Raw genomic sequence first — 18,578 nt, forward strand, 5'->3', positions numbered from 1 at the left:
AAGGTAGAAACAGTCTTTACCTCATTTGATCCTTAATATGTAATTCAAAGCTATTTTAAAAAACCAATTTGTATATTTTTACAAATTCATGTTTCCTGATTTTATATCCTCATGTCCTTGTTTTTAAGCAGTATTATTCGTGAAAATTCTCCCCGCCCCTGTCTTTAAATTGCATTTAAACAGTATACCATTTTAATAATAAAAATTAGTATTTTTATTCTGTATCTCTGTCATTTAGAGCCAGGCTGTTCCAAGGGTGGTCTGTGGCACCTTAGGCCACTCCGCAGTAATTCAGAACCTGTCTTTTAACAAGATTCCCAGGTGAATCTGTGTGCTCAGTAAAGTTTGAGAAGCCCTGATAGGGAGCATCAAAGCCCATTGCAGTGCACACCTCTTGTATAAGGAAGGAAGACAAGGGACTCCCAGGACCATGGTGTGTGTTAAAGTTCATCACATAGGTATCTCATTGAGTCCAATTTTAATCTTAACCTCACAACCTCCTGGAAGGTGGGTATCCAATACCACCTTGACAGATTTTGCCATATCCTCATGGCTCCTGCACTCTTAATATTTATTTAGTAATTTTTCTTGCCCTAGAGATAGAATTGCTTTTTAACATAATAAAGTTATTTTAAAAGGGAACTTTGTATCACTACTGTAAAAGTTATTTTAAAAGGGAACATAAACATAGTTTTTTCTTAATGCACTTAAATAAACACATAACTGTTCTAAAGCTCTGTGTCTTATCAGAGAGATGTACACCAGACTGCAGGAGTCACTGTTCCATGTGGTTCTGTAGGTTACAAATGAGGATACAGGTAAAGAAAGAAAGGACAAAAGAACAAAGCGCATCTTAACGATGAGAAACTGACATCAAAACCAGATTAAGATAAGTACCTGCCTGTCCCCTTACTTTCCGATACTCTGATGCTCAGTTGGCCCAGAGAAGGAATCGGGCATCTGGAATTTTAAAGCAGCACAGCTAATTGTGACGCATAGTCAGGTGGAGATTTACCCAGTGAGGCCCAGAGAGGAGAAGGGTGTGATCTCAGTGGTAATCCCAGTCAAAAACACTGCTATTCCACAGTTATTTAAAACTCAAATTAGTGGCCATTGGAGGGGCTGGGGAGGCTCAGAAATGAATAGTGCGTTGAAGCTGTTTCATTATAAGGCCCCACTGGTGGGTTTTCTCAGTTGCATCATGAGCTAGTGTAGCCTCAGAATCACAAACACATCGGAATTTAGAGCTGGAAGAGAGGCACTGTATGCTACTCTTCACTTTCACTGTAAAACATTAAAATACAAGTAATTTTCTGCAGGCAGACTTGACATGTTACCACTAAAAATTTCAGTTTCCCTAAAATGCCTACAAGTAAAGAAAATGACTTATGTTGAGTTTAATTTGTTTTAAAGCATTCTACAACAAAGTTTTCTATTTTTTAATTTTAGCTAAGGTACAGAAGTAATTTTGGTGAATTCCATGGCCAAGGACAGAACCCATAGTGTGCAATTACGATTGATTTATATTTAAAGCTGGTAAATGAGTTAGATTACCTTGATATTATAAGAGAGAAATGTACTTGAAGATAAATCAGGTCAGTTGTGGAACAGATCTTAGATTATCTTGTTAGGTTGTCCTGCAGCCTCTTTTGATGAGGGGGGTAGCAGGGTGGAAAGGAGACAAGGCAGGACCTCGGCTCGTGTGCAGGTCCCTTCCAGTGTCACGTGTCTTTATTTGAGTGCTGTTACATTAGCTCGTTCTTACAGTTCTGTGTCATCCACAAATTTGGAGATTAAGTCACCTTCTACAGTTTCATTCAAACTGTGAATAAGTCCATCGCACAAGTTGGAGCCAAGAACATAATCACCCTCATGTGGGTGGCCTTCTACCGTGTATAGGTGTGTAGGGTGACTGGCCATCCTGGTGTGCCTGAGATTGAGGCATTTCCTGGGATGTAGGACTTTCAGTGCTAAGGCCGGGACTCGTAGCATGTATGTGTCAGTGGCTAAAGACCATCCTAAGGTACTACCATGCAGCTCCGCTTGTCCCTGTTATACACAGCGTATGAGAAACATTCAGTGTCTTTCTGCTGAGCTGGAGGGCACTAAAGCCAGGGAGAGTATTTCCTGCCAAGTAAGAAACCTCACCAGAAGATCAGCAAGGTTAGTTGGCTTGGCTGATTCTTGGTGAACCTCAACGCCAACTCCTAATGATAAAGGCCCACAAGCCTTCTGTTTCATAACCTATTTTAGAATTTTTCCAGGTGTCATCCTCTGCCTTAACATTGGACATGGCCATAATCGTAGAATTAAATTTGAGATTTTTCGTGTGACGCAGTTACCACATAAACTGTATTATTTTATTTTATTTTATTTTTTTGTGGTACACGGGCCTCTCACTGTTGTGGCCTCTCCCATTACGGAGCACAGGCTCCGGACGCTCAGGCTCAGCGGCCATGGCTCACGGGTGCAGCCGCTCCGCGGCATGTGGGATCTTCCCGGACCCGGGCACGAACCCGTGTCCCCTGTATCAGCAGGCGGACTCTCAACCACTGCGCCACCAGGGAAGCCCACCACATTAACTTTAGTACTTACGTTTATTAGACCAGCTGTCTCTCATAGCATTGTTTTAGGGTCAAGCATGTATCTAAACCCAAACCACTTATTAAAATCCATGTGATTGAAGGTGACTTGTTGTACTTTTTTGTCTTAATTCGTGTTTCAAGCAAACACACTTACTTGGCTATTGACACGTTTACGTCTTTCTTTTCCAATAGTCATACCCGTCTAATTACATGGAGTCGATGAAGCCCAACAAGTATGGCGTCATCTACTCCACACCGTTATCTGATAAGTTCTTCCAGACCCCAGAAGGCCTGTCGCATGGGATGCAGATGGAGCCGGTGGACCTCACCGTGAACAAGCGGAGCTCGCCGCCCTCTGCCGGGAACTCCCCCTCCTCCCTGAAGTTCCAGTCCTTGCACCGGAGACCCTCGCCAGGGCTGAGCCTGCCCTCGTCCAGCCCACCGGGGAAGAAGTACTCGCCGCCGCCGCCGCCCGGCGTGCAGCCCTTCAGCGTGCCGCTGTCCATGCCGCCTGTGATGGCTGCGGCCCTCTCCCGCCACGGCATCCGGAGCCCCGGCATCCTGCCCGTCATCCAGCCTGTTGTCGTGCAGCCCGTCCCCTTCATGTACACCAGCCACCTCCAGCAGCCGCTCATGGTCTCCCTGTCGGACGAGATGGAAAATTCCAGTAGTAGCATGCAAGGTAAATTCTGCCACTCGCCCACACTGCCGCCCCCCTGCTTAGTCCGGACTTACCGGGTCTTCACCAGATAGTCTGTGTGAGGGAGCAAAGGAGGCAAGGGGCCAAGAGCTCTTGCACTCTGAAAAGGAAATATTCGACTTAGAGTCTGCCTAAGGCATTTGCTTTTTTTTTTTTTAAGTGTTGACACTGGAAGATCTCCCAAGAATCAGGCTGTCTGTTAAATGCCATGAAATGATTAGTTTCACCATATACTTGTCAACTTGGGGATAATAAGAATCTTGACTTTATATTTTGCTTTATTGAATACCAGCATGGTTCTAGGTGCAAAAAGTCATTTAAGAAATACCTTTAGACCATGTGATAACTAATAACTATTAAAAGCCACCTTGTTTACTGACTGGTCAGAGGCAGAAGGCTGGGGTAACAAGGAGATAACCAAACGTCATAAGGAAGAAATCCTTTGGGGGCTGATGTCTTAAAAGTCCAGCTTCCTCCATACGGTGCTTGCTGACAAAGTAATCGTTAGGAGGAACAAGAAGCACCCACCGATTCATTTCTGCTGTCATTTTGCCAAAGGCAAATAGATACACATCAGTGTGGTAGCTAGAAGCCGTGCAATAAGCTTTTAAAGGCTGAAATCGGTAAATGGTACATAGAGTAACTTTTCTATTTTTATTTTGTAGTCCCTGTAATTGAATCATATGAGAAGCCTCTATTACAGAAAAAAATTAAAATAGAACCTGGGATCGAACCACAGAGGACAGATTATTATCCTGAAGAAATGTCACCCCCTTTAATGAACTCAGTGTCCCCCCCGCAAGCACTGTTACAAGAGTAAGTATATTGAGGTCTGCCTGGCATTTACCTAGCGGCGTGCATCTCGGAACTGGAATGGAAGCTGGAGCTTCCCGCTCAGGATGTGGTGTGAATTGCCAGACGGGACTGCCTTGTCGTTCGGGGCAGCCCCTGGGCCAGATGGGAGAATCTCTCCAAAAACTATGTGCTCTGTTACACGCGTTACGTCACGTTCTCAGTGATTTGGTCACACATGATTTTGCCACTTTACCCCAGAAATCATTTTTATCTTGTTTTTTTCCATCGTTCCAGACTATGTGTATATAGTTCTTCCATCATCTTTAGCCCAACATGGATTGAATTTGGTGTTCTAGATATTCTACTTAAGGTTGGATCCTGGAAATGCTTCATGGGATCACATATCGTCCTTCCCATTGTCAGTTCTCATAAAGTATAGTGTTTCTGCGGTGGGGAATGGCTTTTAGTCAGAATTTTCCGGGCCAACCGCAAATCCAAGAAAGATACTCCAAAACCAGTCTCATGGCAACAGAAAGCTGACCGTGTTGCTCAGAGAAGCTCGGCGTTGAAAGAACTGTTTAGTCTCCTGTCTTTCTAATTGTGACTGCCCTAGAATGTTCGGTCTGCTTTAGAACCGCCATCCAGTAGGAAGTTTACACTGCTGGTCGACATCCAGGCACCTGAACAGTGGTTTAACTTGCTGTGTGTGTCGGTGTCACACACTGTCTAAATAACATCATTACTGAGATTTGGCACTAGAGATGCCCTTGACTTCTACCAGCGATTACACTGGAGGCTGTGTCTGCAGTAGGTACAAACGTGGCCTTTGGATCCAACATCTTGGATCCCAGCTCTGCTCTCCACCATGTGTATGACCTTGGCCTAGTCACTTAATCTCGTTGCCCCTGCTTCCTCTTTATTTTCATTGTTGGTTGTAATTATTTTTCTTGTGTTATGGTCTTTACAACATTGGATTTAATGGCCAGCTTCCTAGTACAAAGGAAGTTCAACAATTACTGTCTCCTCAGGGTCCCTTCTATCACCTTCCTCCCCACATACCCTTTTCTCCAGCATTTCTGCCCACCTTTCTGCTTTATCTACTGCACTCTTCTCCCTTACGTAATGAATTCTGTAACAGGATATGAATCCTCTGGTTTTAGAACAGCTATTTTCTGGAACTTAACATGTATTCTGGTTGTATCCACATTCAACCCAAGTAGGTGCCTTCATAATAGCTCATATATCAATCGCCATTTGCATCAAATCCGTCCGCTTTTTTTGTGGGGGGTGGGGCAGTGGGGGGTTGTCATCTACTCCTTGATAGATGAAGAGAATGAATCTTCCACAGCCACATTAGTAGGCAGGCTGTCTGATGGTCTTGTACATTATTGCCCTTCACAATTGCATAGTGCCTCCTTACCCCCAGAAAGGAACTTTTCCAAGTGTTTTCAAAGGAGTTATTTCATCCTCCCAAAACAAGCAGGTGGGAGTCAGAGCAAACAGCTGATGAGCCAAGACATAAATAACTTGCCTGTAATCACACCATTAACAGCAGAGGGGGCCTGGGCTGATCTCCTGCTTCCAGACGAGTGGTCTTCCTGCTATTTTTAGGCCATATCTAGCTGATTGCATCTGCTGCTGCACTAAGGGAAAGGAAAAATAGACTAACCGAAATGGACACATCTTGTAGGCTGAATTACCTTTTTTTTAGGATGTCAGATGTCTTTGGTGAGGTAACTGGCAACATAGCTTGTACCTGTAATTGTTCCTGCACAGGTGATGAAAAAGATGCTATAAAGCCAACTGCCCACATAGCAAGGGATCCATTGACTGAAAAGGGGGTTATTCCAAAGTCTAGGTTATTATAAATTACAGTGTAACACATTACGGAAGAATAATTGAAGGCAATATTCTGTGCTCTGGATGCTGCTGGAAAGAAAACAGCTTTTCCCTTTTCTTGCTTATTTTAAGCAACGTTCTTTTGATGATCTCGAGCCCAGTGGCTTTTAATGATTAGTGAGGAATGCGCTTATTCTAATGCTGACCTAAGAATGCATTTGCCTCTCAGAAAATTGAACCGATTAGTCACAACTGGGACATGTACCCTTCAAGTAATTCTCTCACAGATGTGATTAAGTAATGTCTTGGAGTGTGCCCAGTAGCAGCCCACATAGGAAACCAGCTAGCCAGGAAAGAATCACTGGGATACCAAGCACCTGGTACCATGTCCATGAGGCAGCCCCAGTGATATTTGTCTTAGGAAACCCTTCCTTTACAGGGGCGGACTTTAAAATACAGCTTTGAGATCCATTTGTTTGATCATAAAGTTATAGCTTTAGGATTATTTTTAAAGGCACTCAAAAGTATATCAGATTTCTTTTGTTATTTACATGTGTGAAAATTTATTTAGGACAAAAAGTTTGAGGATCAGATTTCCCCGTTGAGTTGTGAACATGAAACTGTAGCAAACATAAGAGGGATCAGCTTAACTCACAACAATGACCAGGTCTCTGATATTTACTAGGTATTCTAACTTCTTGGTTATAATGATCCCAAACAGCCTCCTAAAAAATGAGCAGTGAGGAGACCAAGAAGAGTGAGTGAGATCCCAAGATCCTGAACCTCAGCCTGTACCAATATCCGGCTCTTTAGAGATAGACTGCTGACCCCTCTCAGAGTGATGCTGCCTTCCAAGGGAGATGTTGGCTGGAGTAGAGATTTCCTGATCTGGTGTTAGGACATCCCAAAAAAACTCCTCATGAAATTAAACCACTGTAGGGGCAAAGTTTGCTAGTGGGTTTCTGCACCTTGAAATAGTAACAGCTACTGTTTAGCAGATTTGCATCTGGAACAGGTGTTGTTCTGAAGCGTTTTGTGTGCATTCCTCACAACAGCTTTCTGAGATCGCGTGATTATCATCCCCTTTTACAGAGAGGAAACTGAGGCACGCAGAGCATGAATCCCTTGCCGAGGGTTATAGGGACGATCGGGACAGAGCCGGAGCGCACAGCCTTTTAGGGTACCTCTTTTTAGGGTAACGTTTTCACAAAATGAGCAGCTGGAACAGCAGTCATAACTACTACACAGAAACCATTAAAATCCCAACTCATAAAATCGAATAACTGGGAGAGACTTCTAAAGTTATCTGGGATTCTCTCCCAGGGTCCCAGAGGCACATGAGATATATTTAATTGTTCATTTTTTTTTCCCCCTCAACATTTTACTTCCTGAAGTTCCCTTAATGAAGATGAAAATTTTCAGTCAATGGCATGGAAGTTGAAAGTTTAAAATAAACTGATAAACTGTTTTCTTTTTATTAAAGGGTCTTAATAATCGAGCTTTATAAAAACTCTCTCACTTCTCCATTTTCTCTGCTATTTGTTTGTACATTTATATAATTGAAGTTCTTGTTCTCCCCCCCCGCCCCCACTAGTTCATGTTCCCTTTTCCATGTATCTAAACTTTGTTCTTTCATATCGTCCCTCTAAGCATCAGGGTAGGAACGTAAAGTGATACTCAAAACTGACAGTTTTCTTTGCTAATCATAAGTGAGAAATTAGTGAAGTCACTCAAGATAAAATGCACCTTTTTATTCTCTTCCTGGGCACTTCTTTGGGTGCTTGGAAAAGTTGTTGATAAGGGACATGTATTTACATTTTTACCAAGATAAAAAAACAAGCTTCATTCAGTGACTCTCTTGATTTTTATGTCTAAATTTTATTATTCTTTATCTCACAAGACTGTTTACCCTCATCAAATTCTTTTCACCAATCTTTTTTCCCCCATACACTCTTGTATAAAACATTCACATGTTATTTGGAATATTTTAAGAACTTTAGATTCAAATTTAAAAGACAGAGAAGTCTTTCATTGCAGTTAGAGGCCAACCGTCGATACATAAGCTTGTAATGTATCAAGTAATTAGTTATTAGGAGAGCAAATGGATGGATTAGAACTTGTTAATTACATCAATCAGCAGGGGAAGCCTGAAAAAACTACAGATTTTTCCTAGCTCTTCCCACCTGCCATTTCTCGCCACCAGCTTCCTTTCTGAAAAAGAGAAAGTTCATAGTAATGATGTGTGACCTGATTTGATTTCAACCCCCCTCCCCCCTGGAAAGGTGTGCAGGTGCAGGAAGGGGAGTCTGGGTGAGGAGCCAGGAAGGTAGGGAGGATGGCGGGCAGCCAGTGAGGGAGCCGGTGCTGCACCTGGAGCCTGGGTCTTGAGTCCTGAGTGAGGGGCTTCCTCGCCTGACCACTAGCACTGCCTGAAGTTCTCTCTCAAGGAGGAATAATAGTGACAGTAAAGGTTTGAGTTTGTGAAGACAGTAGTGCCAACTTTTTTTTGGGGGGGTGGGTGGGGAGATAAAAATCAAATGTAAGTTGAGCCTCTTTAAGAGACTCAAACTAAATGCCAATTATGTAAAGGATAAAATGTAGATACATCCTACAGCGTGGTTGCCTGAGACTTAGGAGTTTGACCTCTTACATTTTCCCCTAAAGAATAATAAATGTGAGAAAACATAGTACAGCGTTCAGCCTAGTACCACAGAATTCTACAAAAAAGCAAATTTCTATTAAGGGAAAGAGACTCTCCTAGCACTTTGCACCTCCCTCTAGTGTAGCCCCTAACCCTTCTTACTGTCATTACTTATCTACATGTCTGTCTCCCCCTAGAGTGTGAGCTCCTCCAGGGCAGGAACCCTGTTTTTATTCATCTTTGTGTCCCGGTGCCAAGCACAGTGCCTGGCTCATGGTAGGTGCTCACTCCATGTTTGTTGAATGAATATAGCAGTGCTTCTTGGGTTGATCCGCTAATTTCTTTTTGTTTATTTTGTTGGGTTTTTTGTTTGTTTGTTTTTGCCCAGTGTTGTTAATGCTTTTGGTACCCTGAAGGAAAGGAAGAGCCTTTCACTCACCATTTTGCATTTGGCATCGGCTTTCCTAGGAATCACCCTTCAGTCATCGTGCAGCCTGGGAAGAGACCTTTACCTGTGGAATCTCCAGACACCCAGAGGAAGCGGCGGATACACAGATGTGATTATGATGGATGCAACAAAGTATACACTAAAAGCTCTCACTTGAAAGCACACAGAAGAACACATACAGGTATTAGAAATACAAGACTCGCTTCATCTTTCTTCTTAAGAAGTACTAGCATGGAATGTTAAGACAAATGTTCTAGCTTTCAGAGATTATTGTAATGAAATTTTTTCAGGCATCTTGAAAGTTACCATAGCTACAGATGTCGCTTGTCAGTCGTGAAAAATGAAGTTTTCGATAACGATTTGTTTTTATAATAGAATAGATTCAGGGTTATCTGTTCAAGGCCCCTTGCCACCACTTCCAGTTCTGTGGTCTCTGTAGTAAGAGAGAGAGAGAAGGGCATGAAACCTCCACTGAGAACAGAGGGAGAAATTGCCCTTAACCATGGGCCTGTTGCATCAAAGATGTGGCCTCCATATGGGCTGTCACTTAGTAAATGTACGTTATCAAATTCACGATGGCAAAAAAAGAAGAAAAAAGTTCTTTATACAGAACAAGTCAATGCAGCAGTTTATAGAAATGGAATTCAAATGGAAGACAGTCATCGAAGGAAAGAAAAGTGAAGATATTTGGGTAATTATCGTCTTCTAAAACTGAGGGAACTTGTAGGCGATTGCCTGCCATATTTGTTGTAGGATATTTCCAGTTTGCCAGGTGTTGCATATAGAGCGTACAGACAGGTCTTATAAAAATTGTTAAATAGGTGAGGAAAACATAAAATTGTCCCCTGTGCTCATGAACATTTTGTAGCAACACATCTTAAGGAATTCGTACAAAAATGATTCGTACGAATTCGTACAAACCTGATTAATTGCAGTTGGTATTGGTGATGAATGTTTATGGAAAGCCTCATCTGAGCTGACCTCATACTCTTGGATGTGAAATTCTAGTGTAACAACAATTTCCCTCTCTGTACATTTCCTTAACCTCAGAATGTAGAATATTTGGAGGTTTGTGAGTCATTCTTGTTAGGAACATTTACAAAGAGAAGAATCCGGGGTTTGGAAGAGGAGAGGCAGTAAAGTATCTGGCAGAGTGGAAGTGAAGGTTTGCCGTGCATCCTGGGAAGGAGGCAAAGGAAGCCGAGGGGATCCAGCCTCATACAGTGTTCCTTGGCCTCCTCACAGTGTTGCCACGGAGAGAGCTGAGGGTGACAGCCTTGCAGTTAGAGGACCACCCAATGGGCAGTGCCAGATAGACTCATGAAAGCCTCCTCAGGGCACGAACGGGACCTGAGAGGTGGTTGTTACCAAAGGCCAGCCTAAGAGTAAAAAGACATTGGATATTTGGGTAACGATTCAGATGTAAGAAAAAGAACTCATAGCATATATATTCTGTGCAACAAAGCAGAGAGTATAAATTCTGAATATGTCATTGAAATGCCAAGGAATTACAATCCTTTAAGGTTTCTAGAAAACAAGGGATAGTAAATGGGAATGAATCTGTCATGCCCATTACCCAATATTACTGATTTAAACATGTAAAATTACCGTTAACTGCCTTTTTATTTGTAAAGGCCTTCATACTGCTGTCCTCGTGACTTTCCCACAAAGGTCGTCTTTTTCTCACCTGTAAGTTATTGTCTCACAGGAGAGGGTTGTAGAGACCTGACTTCTGACAGCGTGGGGAGGAGTTTACTATATTTTCCGTACGTCTGAATTAAAGCATTATACTCAGACGTTGTTGTTCTTGACTAAACAAAAAATAAAATGTTGAAATCCCTGATGAATATTTGTTGCTAGGGACTCAGGGACTTCACATTTTTAGAAAACTATTGAAAAGAATAAGCAAATCCCATAACTTTCAGTTTGGACTTCTCTTTGAATGGATAGCGCTGCATGTAGCTAAGCTCCTAAGTAAGTTTACGACTTGGAGGTCAACAAATACGGATCACCGGGTATTAAAAACTTGTTCATTGCCTCCTTTGAGGGCAAAACCAAAATTCTTTGATAGCCCCTCAGAGTGGATTTCAGTGCCATAAATATGCTTTAGGAACTCTTAAAATCCCCCTCCCCCCCCTTTTTTGGGGCAGAAAGCCAGTTTCATATTAAGACAATTAATCTGTGTCTCTCATTTGTCACCTAGTGGTTCAGGGGACAAATGTATGATCCTGTCTTGGAAATAATGTTTGTCAAGAGCTTTAGCTCAGAAATATTTACTGTCTTTAATTATTAATATCATTTTGCTCTTAGAAAAAATCAGCTCCTTTTTCCCCCACCTTTCTGCAGGAGAAAAACCCTACAAATGTACATGGGAAGGATGCACATGGAAATTCGCTCGGTCTGATGAACTCACGAGACATTTCCGAAAACACACTGGAATCAAACCCTTCCAGTGTCCAGACTGTGACCGCAGCTTCTCCCGCTCCGACCACCTTGCCCTCCATAGGAAACGCCATATGCTCGTTTGAATGCCTCTATCTCCTGCCTCAGCGTGGCTCCCACTCTCCCAGCTCTCTCTCTGTCCTCCCTCCCATTATCTAACTCATCTTTTTACATGTACATTTTAATTTTGATTCAGCTGGTCTGAATCTCTGAATTTATATCATTCAAACTTCCATATGGTCAGTAGTAAATATTCTCTAATCTTCCCTCTCCTTGCCACGGGTCAGACCTAAAGAATGTGAACAATTTTTTTTTCTTTTTTTTTTTTCCGGGGATGCTAAGCAAACCCTTCTTAGAGATACGTTTAATGTAATGAAAGCAAGGGAACATATAAACTAACATAACCAATTGTTTCTCCATGTAATCCTCAAAAGAATGTCAAAGTAAATGTATTAGAAATACAGTATCCAGCCTGCTAGTCCTTGCCAGAGGCATCCAGACCTCTGTGCTCTGTGATCGAGTTTGGTGCTCCACAGCAAAAAGAAGGGTGGAACCTTTCACAGATTAGCTAGACGTGCAACAGGCTTTCAGACTAGTACAGTCAACTCTTCCATTGTCCTTCACAGATCTGGCTGGTCAATTTGGATTTAACACTTCATCTAAATGTACATCCGTTACCCTCCTTTGTGTCTGCAGCTACTAAGGAGGTCTTTGTCACCAGGGAGGTGAGCCAGAGCTGCTGATTTAGGTGGATGATGTCTGTCCGTTGAGGGGGTGGATACTGTACTTGCTAGCGTGGAGTCGGAGCAAAGGGGCATGCAGCAGGGGCAGAGCAAGGCGGGCAAAGGAGGAAGCCAGCCATTCCTGCTCGCCTAGGGCTTTTTGGAGACAATTCATCATTTGGTTCGCTGGGCAGTACATTCCCAGAGCTTCAGTCTCTATGCACGTTCAGCTGTGCGGAACCCTACTGCAAACCCAGATACTGATGGGGTTCTCCATGCACCTGTCTCTGTTTCTACAATGTCCTTAATGTCGATTACCAAGCATTGATAGGGATGCCACAAAACTATTTGCTCAGTAATGGGAAAAAATCTTTTGGATAAGGGTATGAATGGTTTTCTCTAATGGCCTTCTTTTACCCTACCTACTTAACAGCTTTTTTTGCAAACAGGGAAACGTTGAGTGGTAATTGTATTCCCCTATCAAATTAATCATGGAGGCTTCATATGGAGACTTTTCTGTGTGAGCTGTAAGGTGCCAAATTGGCTGTCATCTGTGTACATGACACATATCATAAATAAGCATCTGCTAACGCTTTAGTAGATTCCTTCAGTTTAAGACCTGAGAGACACTATTTGTAAATATAAATAGTTGTGAAGCACACATACCTTTCTTGGGGGACAGATTTCTGAAAAATCTAGAAAACCACAGTTCAGGGATTCATAAATGTAGCTCAAATTCCCAGATGTTTACTGTTGGAGCCGGCAATCTCCTACCACTATCAAGTATCCTGTCAGAAGAACAAACTGAAAATGACTCGTGTTTATGTTGAAGATTAATAGCACCATTATTTAGGGGAAGTTTTTCAAAAGCAGGCTTTTGAGCATCATAGTGTAAATGCCAGTAAAAATAATTTATGCGTGGAAATGCCATTGGTCCTAAATTTGAAGAAAGTGGGCGACGGTGGTGTAGTGTGGGTGCATTTAAGCAAATGCACCTTCATCCCTCGATAAAGGATGGAGGAGCAGAGAGAAGAATGGAATCCTGAAGATTCATCCCAGCCACAACTCAGGATCCAACACAACCTTAACTGGGAGGAATACACTGTTCAATTGTTTTTTTAAGACAGTGCATGAGTGGTTCTGGAGGCCTGCGAATCGTGTGGGGAGCTTACTTTGATGGCGCCGTGTTAATAAAAGTTAGTTGTAGGGACTGCACACCTAAGAGAACCCGCTCGTAAGCCCTCGGATCCAACTGAAAGGAGATGTAGTTGAGAAATGCAAAGTAATTTGTTATTGTGGCACTTGGTTTTTCTTTTTTTTTTTTTAAGCACTGCAAAATTTGTTTAGACTATTAAAACATCCTTATGAGGCTTTTTTTTTTTGCAACTATAACATGAATTGAGGGATAAAAAAAGAATGGCTCTTGGAAAAGTAGGTATTGTCTGTATTGTAGATGCTTAGTCCCATTCATGCCAAAATGTTTATTGCTTGAAATGGTTCTTCCACAACACACCGAAGAGTTAAGTTGGAGTGTAAAGAACATTTTTGTTTTAATGGAGATAACCAGTTTGTGTGTGTTCTAACCCATCTTGAAGGTGGGAAAAGGGGCAGGAAAGGATAGAATTGATCTTTGAATAATTAGCTGTGAGTCTAAGTCCAGCTGATAGAAAGCTTCGTGGGTTCTCATGAAATTTGATGTGTGTGCTATGGCATATTGACATTTTTTTTTTTTTCAGAAAAGCAAGCAATACCCTGCGAAGACTTACATTACTCTTCAGCTTGCTTAGATTATACTAACAGTTCACTAACAAAGATACATTTCAACTCAAAGAAAAGCAACCCAGGAACCTAGTCTCTGTTCCCATGCTGGTCTATATACTTTAGTTACCAATTGGCTCTTAACCAAATTTTCCTTTTTTATATATATATTTGTATTTTACTATGATAGTTGAGAAATTTAGTCTCTTAGTAATTTTTAGCTGTTATTGTGGAAGACCTCCAATACAAGATAAGGTACCCTTGAACGTGTGGTTTTAATGATATGCCATGTTACTATCAACGGTGATTTTAATTGCAATATTTTAAATTGATGAGAATGATTTGTAAACATGAAGTTAGTGTTGTGTAAATTCTGTTTATTATAGAATTTCTTTGATTATTATCCAAGTGTCATCTTGGGGGAGAAGTCAGAAAAATTAAATCTGTAACCATCATATTTTAAGAGTTCTAAAAGTGTGAATCTACATCGCAAATGGGCATTAACATTCTGAATCGCCTGGTTTTGAGAATGTGTTAGCAGCATAGCTATGTTCAACTAAGGAAATGCTAAATATCAGAAGTTTCAAGAGCCTTAGAACAGATTTACAGGGGAACTATATATGAATGTGTATATTTTATTAAACACCCATCTGCACTATCAGTGTTGCACTAATGTGGAATTTGAAAAACTATATTGCTGATACTGTATATCTACACATCATTCCTGATTAGATTGTTTTAAAGACAATCTCAAAGGTCTAAGGTTTTAAAATAATTTGATTGGTTTGGAAATATACAGTCATCTTGAAGGAATTGCTGTCATACATGAAGTTGCTCAGAGTGGCCTTTATTCTCTTGTTGGTCTAGGTTAACAAGTTCTAAATGATTGCAAATTCACTTAAATAATACATTTACGAAGCCATTTTACGTGAATTAAACGAGGGCTACAACAATATTATGTTTTACAAATACTAGCACTTTTTTTTTTTTTTTTTTTGCTGTTATGTACTTAGTGTTAGAGGGTCAAAATAATCTTTCTGCTTAGCATCTCTTAAACCATACCTGCAAGTATAGCAGGATTATTACATTTACAGTACTTTAATACTTGTATAAACTATGCAGAAATTTTTAATAAAGTGTAATATATTTTATAAGCTAATAAGACTGAATGGGTAAAGGTTTTTAGCATGCATTAGTATACTTGCAAATACTGAAACATTTTGGTAATCTTTCTTACTAAAGATGTGAATGTTTAATGTTCTTTCTCTGTTTCTACTCAGTAGTCCAATGGGAATTCAGTAATGACATTTTGTCATGTCAAACTGTGAACATAAATTTGTACTGTACAGTCCTCATATACTATATACAGTATGCAATATATGTATTATATACTTGTTAATAAAACCATCCGAATATTACATGTGCTCATGTGATTACTATGTATGCAGTGATCACTAGGAACAAACCTTAGCAAAGTAACATGTAAGAGGCCCTTACTTAGAAATTGCAAAGTAAATCACCCTTTGATAGGCAATCATTAATGGAAGGAAAGAAAAACAGATCTAACTGGAAAATGCACTATATGAGTTAACTCAGCCCTAAAGCTATGTCCCTGGTTTTCTGATAAGAAGTTTTCTAAGTACAAACCATAAACTTGTAGACAACCCAGCATAAACCTACAAATTCACCTAGTGGATTCTTGGAATATTTTATTGTTTATGACCCTATCTGCTTCCAAAAACAATTTTCAGTTTCTTATGTGTAGTACTTTAAGTTTTTTTTTTTTTTTTTTTTAGTACTTTAAGTTTTTAAATAAAGATCAGGATTCGTAGCTTGGGCAGTGGGGAATCAGAAATTAAGGTAAATAATTCTGGTAAATAAAAACATGATTTTTCAAGCCTTCAGGAAGCCATGTCCGTGGACACTGCTGTGTCCTTAGCATCACAGGAACAAGTAGTTTCTGGTGGGCATTTAGAGTTCTTGTTTAAGACAAAATGTCTACTCTCTTGCTCCACCTAAATGTAATTGAAGCTAAGATACTGGCTTTTTAGGTCTCTCAGCAGCTTCCTCCAGCCAGACTACATCTTAGCATAACATGAAATAATGTCTGACTGGCGCTTGTCACGTGACTCAACTTCGCAGGTTGGAGAGGGGAAGGAGGACTGGGTGGAGGCTTTCAGCCTTCTGCGCGCTCTCCCTCAGCCTTCTCCAGGGAACTTCTCTGCTTTTATACTGTGATAGTTGACTGCAAGCTCAAAAGGTATTTATTATGTGTGACTATGACATCCTAATGGAATATCACCTTGGATTAGCCCAAATAATTGGCTGTAATTCTCCCACTATATTTCATATATGGGTGGGATGATACTTGCTTATTTCAAAATGAGACCCAGCCTTCTAAGGAAATACTTTCTTACAGCTGGATTCTGCCTGAGTGTGTGATCAGAATGGTGACAAATGTAGATTTTATGAGAAACTAAATTCTTTGAGGAATGGTTGAACAAATCAAGATGTTCAGCACACACACACAAAATATATAATCATTGGCCAATATTTTTTTTTGTCTTTTACTGTACGCGGGCCTCTCACTGCTGTGGCCTCTCCCGTTGCAGAGCACAGGCTCCGGACACGCAGGCCCAGTGGCCATGGCTCACGGGCCCAGCCACTCCGCGGCATGTGGGATCCTCCCAGACCACGGCACGAACCCGTGTCCCTTGCATCGGCAGGCGGACTCTCAACCACTGCACCACCAGGGAAGCCCCATTGCCCAATATTTTAAATGCTGTCAGGTCAAAGAAGGAATTAGGAGCCTTGCTGGGGGCAAGTTACCAAGTCTAGTATGCCTTCAAGGAAAGAAGTGGCTTTCAGGGATGGGTTGAGATGGTAGTGAAAACACATATCTATAGGTGTCTAAGTTGAACTATTACAGACCAGAGTGACCTGTGTGTATGTACCAGACAACAATGAATTGCCTTTCAAGCGTACATTTATTTTAAGATGTGTAAACCGATCCTGTTACCATTTCCTATTATCTGAGCTGATCACAGTCATGGTGGCTGGAATGAGACTGTATATGTAGAGAGTGACCCCCAAGTAAAACTGACGTGCCGTAATTAGAACTCTCTTTAAACTTACTACTTTGGTGAGGGGGCGGTTCTCACCAACTTTAGACATATTTATTGCTTGTTTGTTCTGTTCCTGGGTTTGCATTCCCCGTGGGTGTCCTGAGTGGTCTGGGTTAAGGATAGAAGACGGCAACTGGATCTGCACGTTCCTAGACTGTATCTCTCTTTTACACTGAATACATTCAGTGTTTCTTCCTTCTCAAGACTCAGTGTATTAGGGTTCTCCAGAGAAACAGAACGAATAGGATATATAGATATAGATTAGGATATATAGATATAAAGAGATTTTTTTTCTTTTTTTTTTGCTGTACGCGGGCCTTTCACTGCTGTGGCCTCTCCTGTTGCCGAGCACAGGCTCCGGACGCACTGGCTCAGCGGCCATGACTCACGGGCCCAGCCGCTCTGCAGCATGTGGGATCTTCCCGGACTGGGGCACGAACCCGTGTCCCCTGCATCGGCAGGCAGACTCTCAACCACTGCGCCACCAGGGAAGCCCTAAGGAGATTTTTAATGTGGAATCAGCTCACATTATTAGGGAGGCTGAGAAGTCCCATGATCTGCTATTTACAAGCTAGGAGACCCAGGAAAACCAATGATGTAATTCTAGTCCAAAAGCCTAACCAGGGGAGCCAATGGTATAAAGCCCAGTCCAAGGGCAGGAGAAGACCAGCGTTCCAGCTCATGAAGACACGAAGCAGAAGAGGCAAATTCCTCCTTCCTACACCTCTTTGTTTGATGCAGGCCCTCAGTGAATTGAATGATACCCACCCACACCTGGGGAGACAGCCTACTGAGTGCACAGATTCAAATGCTAATCTCATCCAGAAACACCCTCACAGACACACGCCAAAGTACTGTTTAATCTAGGCACTCTACAGCCCAGTGAAGTTGACATTAAATTAACCATCACACTCAGGAATTCCAACAGCCCAAGGAATTGGCTTCTAAAGAATTCTGTGTGGCAGAGGAGGGTTTTGAGGACCTTCAAGGCTTACCGATCTGCTCTAGATTTCATCTCCTGCTACAAAGGCAGCTGCTTCCCTGTAAGTTGCACAACTTCACAGCTACACTCATGCAATCCCCCAACGAAACTAAAATCCCACCACACATTCAAACCAGCATCCTCAGCCCCTAATTTTTGCTCTACACACTTGACCCTGCCTCCTTGAGATCACTCATTACACTCTAACTATTTGTCCAAGAATCTCTTCCCCACCAGAATGAGAAACCCCACGGTCTGGGATGGGACTTCTTCCCATCTGTGTCCTCAGCACCACACACACAGTGAATACATCATTAGATAGTGGTTGAAAGAATAGGTGAATCTGAGTTCTAGTCTTAACTTGGGCACTAAGATCTTTCTGACCCTTTCATATCAAAGGGACCACTTCTGAAACTTCTCCTGAATTTGTCCTCTCATGTCCATTGCCATCTGCTGCCCCAGCTCAGGCCTCTGGGACTATCACAGAAGTCCCCTCACTCTCTCACTTCAATCATCCTCCTCCACACCAGCTACCAAGACC

The 18,578-nt window shown here is 41.8% G+C and overlaps 1 protein-coding gene across 6 annotated transcripts in view; it reads left to right on the plus strand.

The window, feature by feature from the left end:
- The window catches only part of KLF3 (Kruppel like factor 3), a 36,723-nt gene extending 21,375 nt beyond the window's left edge, over nucleotides 1–15,348 (plus strand). For 5 of the 6 annotated variants that reach the window (XM_032631800.1, XM_032631804.1, XM_032631801.1 and 2 more), the window contains 4 exons: nucleotides 2,778–3,267; nucleotides 3,951–4,101; nucleotides 9,029–9,189; nucleotides 11,355–15,348. In XM_032631800.1, the coding sequence (XP_032487691.1) occupies nucleotides 2,778–3,267; nucleotides 3,951–4,101; nucleotides 9,029–9,189; nucleotides 11,355–11,536 (984 nt within the window). In that variant the 3' untranslated portion in view covers nucleotides 11,537–15,348. The remainder of the gene's footprint in view (nucleotides 1–2,777; nucleotides 3,268–3,950; nucleotides 4,102–9,028; nucleotides 9,190–11,354) is intronic. The other variant, XM_032631805.1, reaches the window with a different exon arrangement.
- Nucleotides 15,349–18,578: the final 3,230 nt, after the last annotated feature.

The sequence above is a fragment of the Phocoena sinus genome, chromosome 5 (genome assembly GCF_008692025.1).
Source record: "Phocoena sinus isolate mPhoSin1 chromosome 5, mPhoSin1.pri, whole genome shotgun sequence".
Lineage (NCBI taxonomy): Eukaryota > Metazoa > Chordata > Mammalia > Artiodactyla > Phocoenidae > Phocoena > Phocoena sinus.